Source organism: Musa acuminata, chromosome BXJ3-1 (genome assembly GCF_036884655.1).
Source record: "Musa acuminata AAA Group cultivar baxijiao chromosome BXJ3-1, Cavendish_Baxijiao_AAA, whole genome shotgun sequence".
Classification (NCBI taxonomy): domain Eukaryota; kingdom Viridiplantae; phylum Streptophyta; class Magnoliopsida; order Zingiberales; family Musaceae; genus Musa; species Musa acuminata.
In genome coordinates this window covers 14758553-14770889 of record NC_088349.1, presented here as the reverse complement: position 1 = coordinate 14770889, position 12337 = coordinate 14758553, and the positions used below count along the sequence as shown (strand labels likewise).

The following is a 12337-nucleotide window of genomic DNA, read 5'->3' as shown; positions in this document are numbered from 1 at the left end:
TATCTAACCTTTCGATCAAATTGAGTTTAAATTCTAATAAGGTTTGGAGTTGTAATAAAAATGCATGAGATATATCCATGCATTACTAGAAAGATCTTCCACGATGGTCAAAAATAATGAGCATTTAAATAAAAAGAATATCGAAAAGCTCCCCAACTATCATAATGAACCATGTCAAACAGTTCAGTAGTAGAATTTGAACTTAATCCAAAAGAAGTCTAATTTGTTTGGTCAAAGGATAAACATCACAAACTTTATTGAAACAATCCAAAATTTTAGGAACTGGTTCTGCAAGGTGCTTCATGGAATGCATGGACAGATAGTGTCCACAAATATAATTGGAGTGTGAAGACTATCCACATTAAGACGACAAGGACTGGGAGGATGAGGTATCTTCAACACATGTCACATCCTTTAAGAACAATGCCCAAGAAGGTGGCATAGCAATAGTACGCAGAAAAGAGTATACTGTGCACTGCTTTGGATGCTCTAATACTATGTGGAGATGAGTTGGAAGAATAGTTCATTCTCATTGATTCTTCAATGAGTATAAACAGGCACATGCATAATTTCTAGATAATGTGTTGTCTAATGTATACAAGATGTATTCACATTATTTTCTCACTATTTAAGAAATCTGTAATAGTTGGTAAGAGCCTAAGAGGAATATTGTCTTAATCAATTGGTAAATCCTTCACTTGATTTGTCAGATTCTGTACAATATATAAACAATTGTCAACAATCAAAAAAATTGTATCAAAAAATCTTTACGCATTAGAAATAAATCAAGGAACAAACAAAGATTATAAACAAAAAATTGCATCAAGAAATCTTGACGCGTTAGAAAAAGATCAAGAAACAAACAGTGTTTACAACAATCTATCAGACAATGTCCACCAATTAGATGAAAAACCAAGAAAATGACACTCAAACACTGAAAAGGGAAACCTTTTCAGGAGGCTAACGCAACTCACCCTAGCTCGTCGCAGCGGCTCGACGTCCTTGGACGCGTACACTCCGAACCCATTAGGTCCTTCCAAGAACTCAACGCCATAAGCACGCATGCTCCTCACATACCCGATCTTATAGAAGTCAGGGTCGGCGGGCTCCAACTGCACGATCCAGGCACCAAAACTGAACCACAACAAACAAAACCTCCAGAAAATTTGAGACAGCACGAGGAGTCACACCTCAGAGAGCAGGGAACTCTCCTCGGCCTTAGGCGGCTCGAAGAACTTGAATGGGGGAACGGGAGCGGTGGAAGCTCTGCTGACGGTGACAACCCTCCTCCTTCCCTTTCTGCTGCTGGTGCTGCTGTTGTTGCCAAGGGGGACAAAGAAGGCATTGTCTCCGTTCTTAAGCTGCTGAGATTGATGAGATAAGAAGAGAAAGAGGTTTCAGGAAACCCCACAAGAAAAGGAGAAGATGAGAGATGAGTGAGAGAGGGAGAAAGGCAAGATACTTACAGAGCGATGGGAGAGGAAGGAAGGAGAGGGAAGGGGAGGAAGGGGGAGAATGGGGGAAGAAAACATTGAGGAGCGGGGAGTGTGGAAATGTTCGAGTGAGGAAGACGGGAAGCAGATAACCGAGAGGGGGTTTCAAAGAACGTTATCTTGCGGCCGAATCGGTCGAGGTAAACCGGATGCCGATTTAAACCGAATCGCTTCTTTGTGGACCAGCCCCCTTAAAATGAAAAAGAAAAATGCTTTTACATTTCCATCAATACAGAGCTTGAAAATATCATTCTTGCCCCTTCTTAATTTAATAATGCATATATATTCCTTGATTTTCTTTTAATTTCCCTCTAGATATCTTCATAAATGAAACTTTAAAAAAATATAAAATTCATTATTTTTAACTACTAATCATGGTCACATTTGAACTAAAAATTTTATTGGAATTTTGGACAATATAAAATGTATTATTTTTAATGAATTATTTGATCCTCAGTGATTTCCAGTAGTTTTGAAAAAGACGTTAACATAAATTGAAGTCTCAAAAAAAAAGGGGGGGGGGGGGGGGGGGAGCTCACAGCCTAACTTGATCTTAGCAGAACTAATAAATTGACCCTCCTATTTCCTTCTCTGTGTACGTAATTAAAATCAATAAATGGCACTAAATAATTAGGACTGTCCTCAATTGTGATAAGGATTTGACACAGATAAGTGAGGCTGTCAAGAACATCAACAAGTAATGCTGCAAATGTTGCACAGATTCCTTCAAAGTGAGTAGCAATTGCTTCACAAAATTAGAATGGGTCTATTGTGAAGAAATCTTCTGCATCCAGCTAGCACACACGTACCATTTTAATCATGCAACAAAAAAACCCACAACACCCTCATCAGTGATTGCATGAACTCCTGTTTAAACTAAAAATGTCAGATCAGCACAGGAAAACGGCAAACCTCCTATTTGTCGTCTTCAGATAATTAAACAGAACTTTTTAGTCCACACAAGCTAGTAGGAAGACATTTATTCAAAAGATTGAAAGAAAAGGTGCTAAATAGCATGGCATATCAGATGCATCATGTATGTTGATCAGAAATCTCAACTCCTCTCAGCTTCTACATAAGCTTCTTTGATTTACTAAAGAAAAAGAGGACACTTCAGCAGAGACCATGTCTCATAGGTATCCAGTCACTACTTGTAATACTGTGATACCTCCCAGACAAGCTTGTCCATGAACTGGTATTTCTTGTTGAAACCCCAGCCCGGGTTGCTCTGCAAAAGATGGCCAAGAGATCAATAATCAGGAATGACTCTCACACCAGTTACAACTGAAATCAAGATATTTAATGAAGCAATAAAAGGAATTGAACTGTTTTTAATTGAACTGCATAATGGAACCAACAATGAATGTCCAATCACCAAACCTAGAAAATTATGAATCGCCAAACCAAAGAATTTTTACTTCTCCATTGTCTATATCAAACCCAGAATAAAATTATAAATCAAGAAAAGTAAGTAACCCATTGAAAATGACTTTATTGGCTATTCTGATATTTAAATTTGATAAAGATGAAATTGTACAAGCATATTTTTTTTCTTAGGTAACAAGCAAGCAGAAATTTAAGGTGCCTAATCAAGCTAGCAATGAACAAGAAATAGATTCAACTCCAGCAGCTTTAAATGTCAAAAAATACACTAAATAATATCTGTGAGCTGCACAAGCGAAGCAACATGAAGCGACTCTAAGCCTTACTCCCAAAAAAGACAAATTTGGGGAAAAGGCTGCATGGAGGGAGATTAGGCAAGCATCAGCTAACATGATCTCTCACCAGCAGAAAGAGACCAGAGACAGACCACTCCAGTCTGTGACACCAGTCTTGCCTCTCGCTATTGTTAATGGGATTGAGAACCATCGCTCCAGAGCCTCGCCTATTGCTAAGGTTCCGGGAAATTGGGGTTTTGATTTTTTTAAACCCTAAAGCATAACTAAGATGCAGTGTAGTAGAAACATTCTACAACTGCACACATTTCAATAAACCAACCTATGATTAAGTATATTTGTGACACATTGTTAAAGAGGAATGTAGAGAGTTAAAAGATTAATTGTATTTAGTATAAACTATAAACTATAAAAATCCTTCCGAAAGGGACTAGCATCAAATTTAACAGCGGTAAGGGTTAGTATCTATTCCTCAAGGCGTCAATCTGATATATTCTAGACAATAAAATAGATGAATTCACTCTTCAGAAAAAGAATATGACTTTCAACTTGTTTGCATCTGCTTGCTTTTTCTTTTTAGTAGAAGCAGTGACACCCTGTCTTATATACTAGGGCTCTTTGGATCCTGCATACAGGCATGCAGCTATATGGATGCAGGTTCTGGCTGTACAGTTCCTGCATTAACTCCATATGAGGCATTTGCCAATGCACTAACTTGTATCTAATGCAGACAACCAAACAAGATAACAAAGATCCAAACAACCACGATTTAATTTATGGATGTCAAATAACTAGATCCATAAATAATCTATTATTCTGGTATGCAAGCTATAAGGATCCAAGCAACCTCTAAATTAAGATAATAGGCCCATCCCTTGGACCATTTGCATTCTGACAGTCAACAATATCCAATTAAGTGTCCGTAAATGATACTACAGAGTCTTGCTGGATGTATAGACGGGTTGTGCATGCCAAAGAAAGATAGTTGATCCCAAGAATTGCAACATTTTTACATGGGTTTTTTCCTTAACAATATCAGAAAAAACATCTGAGTCCTTCAATTCGTCAGAAACTAATGTGATGTCTTCATCAGAGTTGCTACTTAAGTCTTTTACAGAATCAAAATACTGATTATTAGAATTTTGCATGGATTTTCCTAAAAAGAAAACAAAAATAGTTCTACATGAAAGTCAAGAATTTTAAATAGTAGAGAGTGAAACAAAATGTAGTGTATTGAAACATCTAAAGCAAATATATGCATTGACTGCTTGTTCTATTGAAAAAAAAGGCTTTATACGTGTAAAAATCATGGTCCAGATTGAAACATAAAGACTTATGAATATGAAGACAACCTGCAGAGACAGAAGTGCTCGCTCAGTAAACCTCTTCACGGAAGAAGCTGCATTCTCTGGAAGAGTTTTTGCCACTCTTTCCAACTCTTGCTGTTGTTGCTTAGCAGTAACTCTATCAGGTCCACAGTAAACATCCATAAGCTCTTTCATATAAGGTAGCTTTTCCATAATTTCTTTCACAGCTTCCTAGTTTAGGAAATTGGACATCAGAAAATTCACGAAATAATACATGAAATTTCTAACTGGTAGCCACAACTAAGACATCAATACTTACAATTTTAAGTTCATGTAAAGACAAAACGCAAAAGAAAGGATATAGTTTTGACCCAATATTACCACAGAAACTGATTTTGTGATTGAAACAGTCATATTTGAAATAATGAAGGAACTAGAATGATGATACACTGTTTGAACAACAAAAATACAGTGCAGCTAAGGGGAAAAAATTCACAGCTCCAAGAGAATCTAGAAAGAGGAAGAATATGATATCTATCTTCACATGGATATAAGTCCCAAAACCATTAAAAAAAGCTTGCAACAGAAACAAGATGCTACCAACAAGGTGCACACAATATTTCAAGACAGGTGATGATAATCAAGATGTGGTGTGTTTAACAGTTGCTTGAATAAAGAGCATCCAAATAGATTTCTCAAGTTTTAAACTAAAAAAGGACTAAGATAAAAACAACATCATATTTTCCTCTTACCGAGACAATTTAACATGCAGCACAAAGTAGAGATAAATGAACTTGCAAAAAGCCAAATGATAAAGGTGCAGTAATTATAAGTCACAAGTCATCAACAAGTCATTTGTACCAAGGTGCAGGCAATGCTATAAACTACAAAAGACAGTCAAGCATCTATAGTCTTCACCACTAATAGTCAATTGGAAAAGAGTGTAGCTTCTGCAATATCTGAAAAGCTAACAAAATCCAAAAAGGCATCAAACCTGCTATCGAATCATGCCTTGGGAGCGGTTTACACTCTTCAACTCTACAATAATTCGTACAGGGATTAAATAAAAACAATTTTCTTTTGTAATAGAAGTTGAAACAAAAGAACAAGCACTTCAACAACCATTTGAGAATTCCACTTGCATATTGGTTCCAAAACAGTTTAGGATATACCATGTCGGAACTCATTGCCTTGATATGATAAATAGATACCAAATTATTATGGTGCAAAGCAGAAATTGGAAGAGGAATTACGTAAAACCATAACTACAAAATTCAAACTCTTTTAACAACTACTTGAAGTCAACTTTAGAGAACTTTTTTCAATAATAATTTGAATTAATCACAAATTTATGCATTCACTTCCAATTTTATAGATCTGCTCAAGGCTCACCATTGAAGTTAGATCAGTTTGTCACTACTCCTTTGAACTTTTGGCACTCTGTGTGATCTTAGCCAGCAATCATCACTTTATATCAGTCCAGTTCACCCATTGTCCTATGATGCATTAGATTCTTGAGATTCTGAGTCTACGTTTTTTTTTTTTCTACAAATATTGATCTCGACAGTTATTATCTGAAGATAAATTGGTTTGCACAGCATTTTGATGAACAATGTAACAATACGGGTCTTGTTGACATCTTTAATTTCTTATCCTAGGAGCAAATTGTAAAGCAAAGACAAAACAGTATAGAGCTTAATGCTTAAAGCAGCTTATATAGAAGAATGTACCAATATTTTTTGTCAGATCAGTGAAGCCTATTATATTCCAATCAGATTCCAAGTTGTATCTACACATGTATGCATAACAGATAACACCTTGGAGATAAAAAAAACCCAAAAAGCTACCATAATGTCTGGATCAAAACTATCTGAAAATGGAACAACCACTCAACAGGTGCAGCTGGCATCTAAGTCTTCTAGCAGGCAGATAATGGTCAGATTTGGCTCTATGAACTTCAAATTTTGTTGTGTGTAAAGATGTACAAAAATAAAAGTTGCATGGAACAATTCCAGCCCGTAAGTTATATATTGGGAATGACCACCTTCGGTGGAGGACCATCAACTACTTTTCATAATGTAGAAGGTCGAGAACTTATTAACAAGAATAGACTTCTCTATCTAAAACAAGCCAACAGCACAACAAATCACCTCCCATTCTTCTTGGCTCTGTATCCCTTCATATGCCATCAAGAATGGCTTAGCTTTCTCCAGTGCTTCAAGAAGGGACATTGGAGGCTTCTCATCAATATCCGGATTATCAAAATCAACCAAGTATTCCGGTTCATATTCGATCTGCACAAACAAAAAGATCAAGCTAGAGCAAGATAACAGAGAAGACAACTTGCACAATACAACAAAGGTGGCCTGACAAACCATGTTGTTAGTATGTACAGCATCCAAATATGCGTCCTCTAATGGAGAAGGCAGAGCTGTCCAGCTCATCTCCTCGAACGCTTCAGACAACTGTTTCATCTTCTCTTCTCCAAGCCTCTTCTTCAGCTTCTCCCCGTCAGCATTGTCTCCGAGGTAAATGCCAATATCTTCATCAGCTTCCCCCGCTCCTCGTCCCCTAAATCTCCCACCTCTCCCTCTTCCTCGCATCATTGCTCTCCCTCCTCTTCCCCTACCAGGACCCCTCCCACCGCCGGGGCCGCCGCGAGACAGGACCTCCACCGCCTTCCTCACGGCCTCCTCCCGTCCCATTCTAGGCTGGTTCGACGTCTGATCAGATGTTCCCAGTGTCGACCTTGGAGCCGCTCTTGGCCGGAGATGCCGGTTCTCCTCGCGCGCCCTGGAGTCGGGTTCAGCCGATCGGGTGGGCTTGCCCCTTCCGGCACCAGCGAGTCCAGAGGACAGGCTGAGAGGAAGCGGTTCGACTTCATCCGCATCGGCAAACTCAGGCTTCTCTACCGGAGATACGGCGACATCCTCCCGCTTGAAAAATATGGGCTTTTTAGGTAGCATATCAGAAGAGGTTTCGGAGGAATCCGGCGGAGGCGGCGCTAAGCGACCGCGGCCACGCCCGACGGCGGGTTTCTCGGAAGACAACCAAGACGAGAAGGAGGGAAGGACGGGAGACGAAGGAAGCACGGGTTGTCCCCTCCCGCGGCCGACGCCTGGAGGGGCGAAAAGGTCGTCATCACCGGCGTTGGAATCGGGTTGGTCCGGGATACGGGACGGGGTCCCAGAACCCCGGCCTCTTCCTCTTCCACCGCCTCCACCAGTCAAGGTGGAGTAGGAGACCGCCGCGGCGGAGGCGGGGACGGTCATGGGCCGGCCGGAGACTGCGGCTAGCTTGCCGAAGCCCCGCATGGTGTTCGATGGATTGTCGATGGTGAGATAGCACGAGAGAGAGAGAGAGAGAGGCTTTTGGTTGACAGGGCTACGTGGGCTGTAGTAGAATTGGGCCTAATCCTCACCTAATTCTCTAAATAGTTTATGGGCTTTGTAGGTATATGGACCGATTCCAAGCCTCATTAATTAATTTTATATATATATATATATATATATATATATATATATATATATATATATATATATATATATATATATGTGTGTATGTGTATGTGTATGTGTGTGTGTCAAATTCAGCCTAATTCTCTAAACATAGGTTAATTCCAAGTTTATATATATATATATATATATATCCCATATCTTGAAATTTAGTTAAGAAATTTTTTTCATCCGGTCAAATCCGATTAGCCAAAATCTCAAATTTATTGGTTTAGGCTTAGAAAATTTAGGGTTTGGATGAAACAATTTAGTCTGGAGTAATAGTGAGTTAATAGTTGCTCACTTTTATACTTTTAAAGTATAATTAATGAGACATGTATACGTAATATCTTAGATATACATATGTTACAGCCAAGTCCAGAGTTAAAAGGGCACTTAGTTCATTCATCTCCGTCATTACAATGGAACATAGTAGCTTAATTAGAGAGCTCGAAGAATTATTAGTGCAAATCCTCTCCCCTTTTATTTATAATTTTTTTATGCCTTTGCTTGTTATGATTTAGAGTTTAGTTGTATGAATAATACAAACTTAACTCTAATTAAAATTAAAACATGTTAGATGTTAGAAATAGTTCGAATCGGAATTGAACCAAATTGGAACCACGGAGTGACTGTTGGATTATGATTCATAAATTTTGATAATTGAAATCATCGATATCAATATGACAGTTTAAAGAAAAAAGAAAAAGGCATCCCCTATCAATAAGGTGTTGAAGATCGTTGAGCTTAAACGATCGATGGATGAGTAAATGACTCATTTGCCCCTCTCAACAATTATATAAATAATTACATTTAGGGATATTTTTAATTATTTTTAATTATTTTTAAATTAAAAATATAATTAAAAAAATATTTGTCCCTTCTGTCTATCACATAATAGTTATTTTTTAGGAAAAACAATATGAAAACCCTATAAATACCCTTCAAATCTCTCGTTCTTAAGCTCTATCTAATTATGATAATTTAAGAAAGTAGTATATCAACACTTCAGAGGATATTGATATGACAGCCAAACTAAAGTTAGATATCTTCAAATTATACTTCAAGAAAGTTTGTAATGTCGATTGCTCTTTCTATATTTTATATAATTACTATAGCTAAATTTTTAAATATAAAAGAGAATATGAAATATTAGAAGAAACTTTCTAATACGTCCGTATGGATAGGAATCAATTTTCTTTTTAAAAAACTCATAAGTCATTAGTCAAATTAATTATCATTAAATATTTATCTTTTAGTTTTGATAAAAAGTTACATTTATTGATTATTATCAAGAGATTTTAAATCTTATCGCACAACGAGTTCTCGTACGACTCTTACTCATTCTTTACATAATCTTTATAAAAAATAAAAGAATATAAAAAATTTTAAAGCTTTGGACGATCATGTTTCTATTTGTGCTGATATTTGAAATGATCACTAGCAAATATATTCCTACAATCCACCTGCCATACAGTGGATGGAAAATACAAAAATGTATTATTGTTTTTAGAGTTTTCAATGAACTACATACAACCAATAATATTTATAGAATGATACAAATAATTATAAAAATGTTATTTTTATTTTTAAAATTTTTTATTGATTTTGATAACGCATCGATAAATACTACTTCTATTCCAAAATTATATCAATTTATCAATTTGTTATCATGTTTTGAATTTATATGTACGACTTAGATCTCTTAAATTTTTTGTTCTCCTATTAAGCAAACTATTTCATTGGGGTCATCCACAAGTAATAAAAGAATGGATAAGATTTTATAAGTTAAATGATAAAAGGCCCAAAATATTTTATAGGGATATTTCTACCTGATAGAATTCTACATATAAATTGCTTAAAGAATCATTTGAATATAAAGAATTATTATACACTTTTATTAAAAATAATGTTAGGCAAATTTTGTTTATATTCACAGCATTAAAACGTGTATGAAAGACTTTTAAAAGTTTTTAATAATACAACATATACCTTATATGATGTTTATTATCCTGCACATAATTTTTTTGTTATTTGCATTAATATTGTTGGTGCATTAGAAGAATATCAAAATGATAATGATTTAAATATGATAATAATGGCTATAAAATAAAATTGAATAAATTATTTTCTTGAAATTTCATCCGTTTAGTTAGTTGCATGTATTTTTTATCCTCGCATTACATAAGATGACCTAGATGATTATTTACCCATTTATTTTGAAAGTTTAGGAGTAGATGTTGATCTTGATGATAAAATTATATATATTGAAAAATTGATCAATAACTTGTTTGATCATTATAGTGCTAACTTTGTTCGAGAACATGGTACCTTCAAAACTTTGATCAAGTTAGTGGGAATAGTAAAATTTTTAAGGGAGAAAAACTATTAATACAAAGATAAAAAATATCAAGGAGATTATTAAGCTCGAACTTATTTTCAGTTTGCGGACAACATTATAGGTGTAGAGTTTTCTATTTTAGAATAGTAGATATGATGTACAACAATATTTTCAATGTCAGTAAAGATCACGAGACAGATACTAATAACTCTAGTATCGAGTCTTCTGTGTGAGAGGATAAATCCTAGATAAAACCAAATCAAGCATGCCCCTTGAATTAGTTGAAGTTTAAGTATAGAAGACAACAATATCCTATTCATTGATATGTCTACTGAAAGGACCATCGTAACGTCCGATAATTATTTTACTTAATATTATGTCAATTTTTTAAGTTATGACATTATATGTTTATACTCGTTGAGTCATTATAGGAGTTCATTATTTAAAAAAAATTAAAAATTAAAAATATAATATATTTTTTTATATATTTATTTTAAAAAAATATTTAAAATTAATGATTCAAACCAAAACTAAAATCAATCGAACGAGAACTAACCCTTGAAGGTTTGGTTCCAATTCCAAGTATTGTGAAATCAGAATCGATGATTTTGGAATCGTGATTAGGTTTATTTAGAAATTAAAAAATAATATTTAATAATAAATAAAATTAAAAGTCGCTCAAAAGATACCTATTCAATTTATGTTTAGATGACAATAATAAGATATATTAATGTAATATTGATATCATGGATAATGAAACAACAATAAAGAACCGGAAAACGTTGATTATACTAACATTTATGTTAACTACACCAAGTAATAGATGGCATCATCAATCAAAACCCCAAAACACCACATAGAAGATGGAAGAGTGATCATAGACCGCATCCAACTGGCAAGGACAAGCGGACAAGCATGGCTATCAAACTATTCAGCATTTGCATTTGTCTACAACTGAACATTGTAGACAATTAATTCTCCTATTGTGGAAAATTTTGGTTGCCAAAAAGGATGGCATGTGTTGGTCCATCACCAATAATGCATGTCTATCACTAATAATGTCTCGTTTATGATATAGTGGTTTGATGCACTCATGAATATTTTATAAGCAAGAAGAAGAGTCTTCTTATTGTCTTGACGTCCTTAACCTCTCTCTGATATGGCTGTACAAAATGTTCAGTCGAGTGTTCCTTTACAATAATGTGTGCCATGTCAAAATTTATGTCTAGAAATAAAAATTATAATACGACAAGAAAGGATAGCAAAGATGAGTATAATAACCATAGGAAGAAGACATAATAGAAATGAATCGATGAAAGACCTATAGAAGGGAGAGGAGTGGGCTATCATAGAAGAGTTGTCGAAGGAAAAAGAAATGGATAGAAGGTAAAGACAGACGTAAGGAAAAAGGTGCTACGAGCGAGAAAAGAGAGAGAGAGAGAGAGAGAGAGAGAGAGAGAGGGGATGAGGAGGTAAAAGGAAAGAGACGATGGTGTTTGGCCTGAGAGAAGAACTATTATAAGTTGTCTATGTGGAATCGGTGTGCTTGTGGATTACATCAGAGTGCAACACTGGTTCAACCTGTGACTATGGCTGGAGGATTTAAATATTATATGAATCGTACTAAAAAATGGAATCTATCATGCTTTAAAGATCGAATCGAAGATTGTGAAACCTTCAACGTCAACATGTTCCCAACATATTAAGTCAAATTTGCGTTTGAGAGGGAATCGTGCAAGTCAACATATCGAATCAGCGGGAAAAGTGACCTCACACACTTTTCATTTTTCTTTCTTAAAATGTCAAAAGTAATTTTACTTATATTGTTCCTCTCCTCTTTTATCTCATCTTACTAATTACATATTATCTTTTATATTTAAATCATATTAGTATATTTTAAAATTTATATTTAAAATTTTTATAATTCTAAAAAAAATAAATAACTTCACTTTTCCTAACTGCATTGACGAAAACACAACACGTGATATCATATACTAGATTGGTATGAAAATAATAAGCAAAAAAT

At 35.3% G+C, this 12337-nt stretch overlaps 2 protein-coding genes across 4 annotated transcripts in view; both read right to left on the bottom strand.

Annotated features, from left to right (window-relative positions):
• Positions 1 to 1601, bottom strand: part of LOC135580819 (protein PLASTID TRANSCRIPTIONALLY ACTIVE 14-like) — a 37713-nt gene extending 36112 nt beyond the window's left edge. For 2 of the 3 annotated variants that reach the window (XM_065135415.1, XM_065135417.1), the window contains exons 1-3: positions 1467 to 1601; positions 1191 to 1364; positions 975 to 1112 (exon numbers count right to left, since the gene is read on the bottom strand). In XM_065135415.1, coding sequence (XP_064991487.1) covers positions 975 to 1112; positions 1191 to 1364; positions 1467 to 1532 — 378 coding nt within the window. In that variant the 5' untranslated portion in view covers positions 1533 to 1601. The remainder of the gene's footprint in view (positions 1 to 974; positions 1113 to 1190; positions 1365 to 1466) is intronic. The other variant, XM_065135416.1, reaches the window with a different exon arrangement.
• A 790-nt stretch (positions 1602 to 2391) lies between these two features.
• Positions 2392 to 7831, bottom strand: LOC135628404 (uncharacterized). The gene is made up of 4 exons (XM_065135035.1): positions 6852 to 7831; positions 6627 to 6770; positions 4522 to 4707; positions 2392 to 2721 (listed from the first exon to the last, which is right to left on the bottom strand). The coding sequence occupies exons 1-4, from the start codon at positions 7788 to 7790 to the stop codon at positions 2641 to 2643; spliced, it is 1350 nt and encodes a 449-aa protein (XP_064991107.1). The 5' UTR covers positions 7791 to 7831; the 3' UTR covers positions 2392 to 2640.
• Positions 7832 to 12337: the final 4506 nt, after the last annotated feature.

Bases quoted from the DNA above. Each gene is read 5' to 3' on its own strand.
- LOC135628404 (XM_065135035.1), bottom strand. From the start codon at position 7,790: ATGCGGGGCTTCGGCAAGCTAGCCGCAGTCTCCGGCCGGCCCATGACC. The intron at 6,771-6,851 runs GTTTGTCAGGCC...TTGTTTGTGCAG, and splicing joins CTGTACATACTAACAACATG to ATCGAATATGAACCGGAATA. The intron at 2,722-4,521 runs GTTGTCTTCATA...CATCTTTTGCAG, and splicing joins GAGCACTTCTGTCTCTGCAG to AGCAACCCGGGCTGGGGTTT.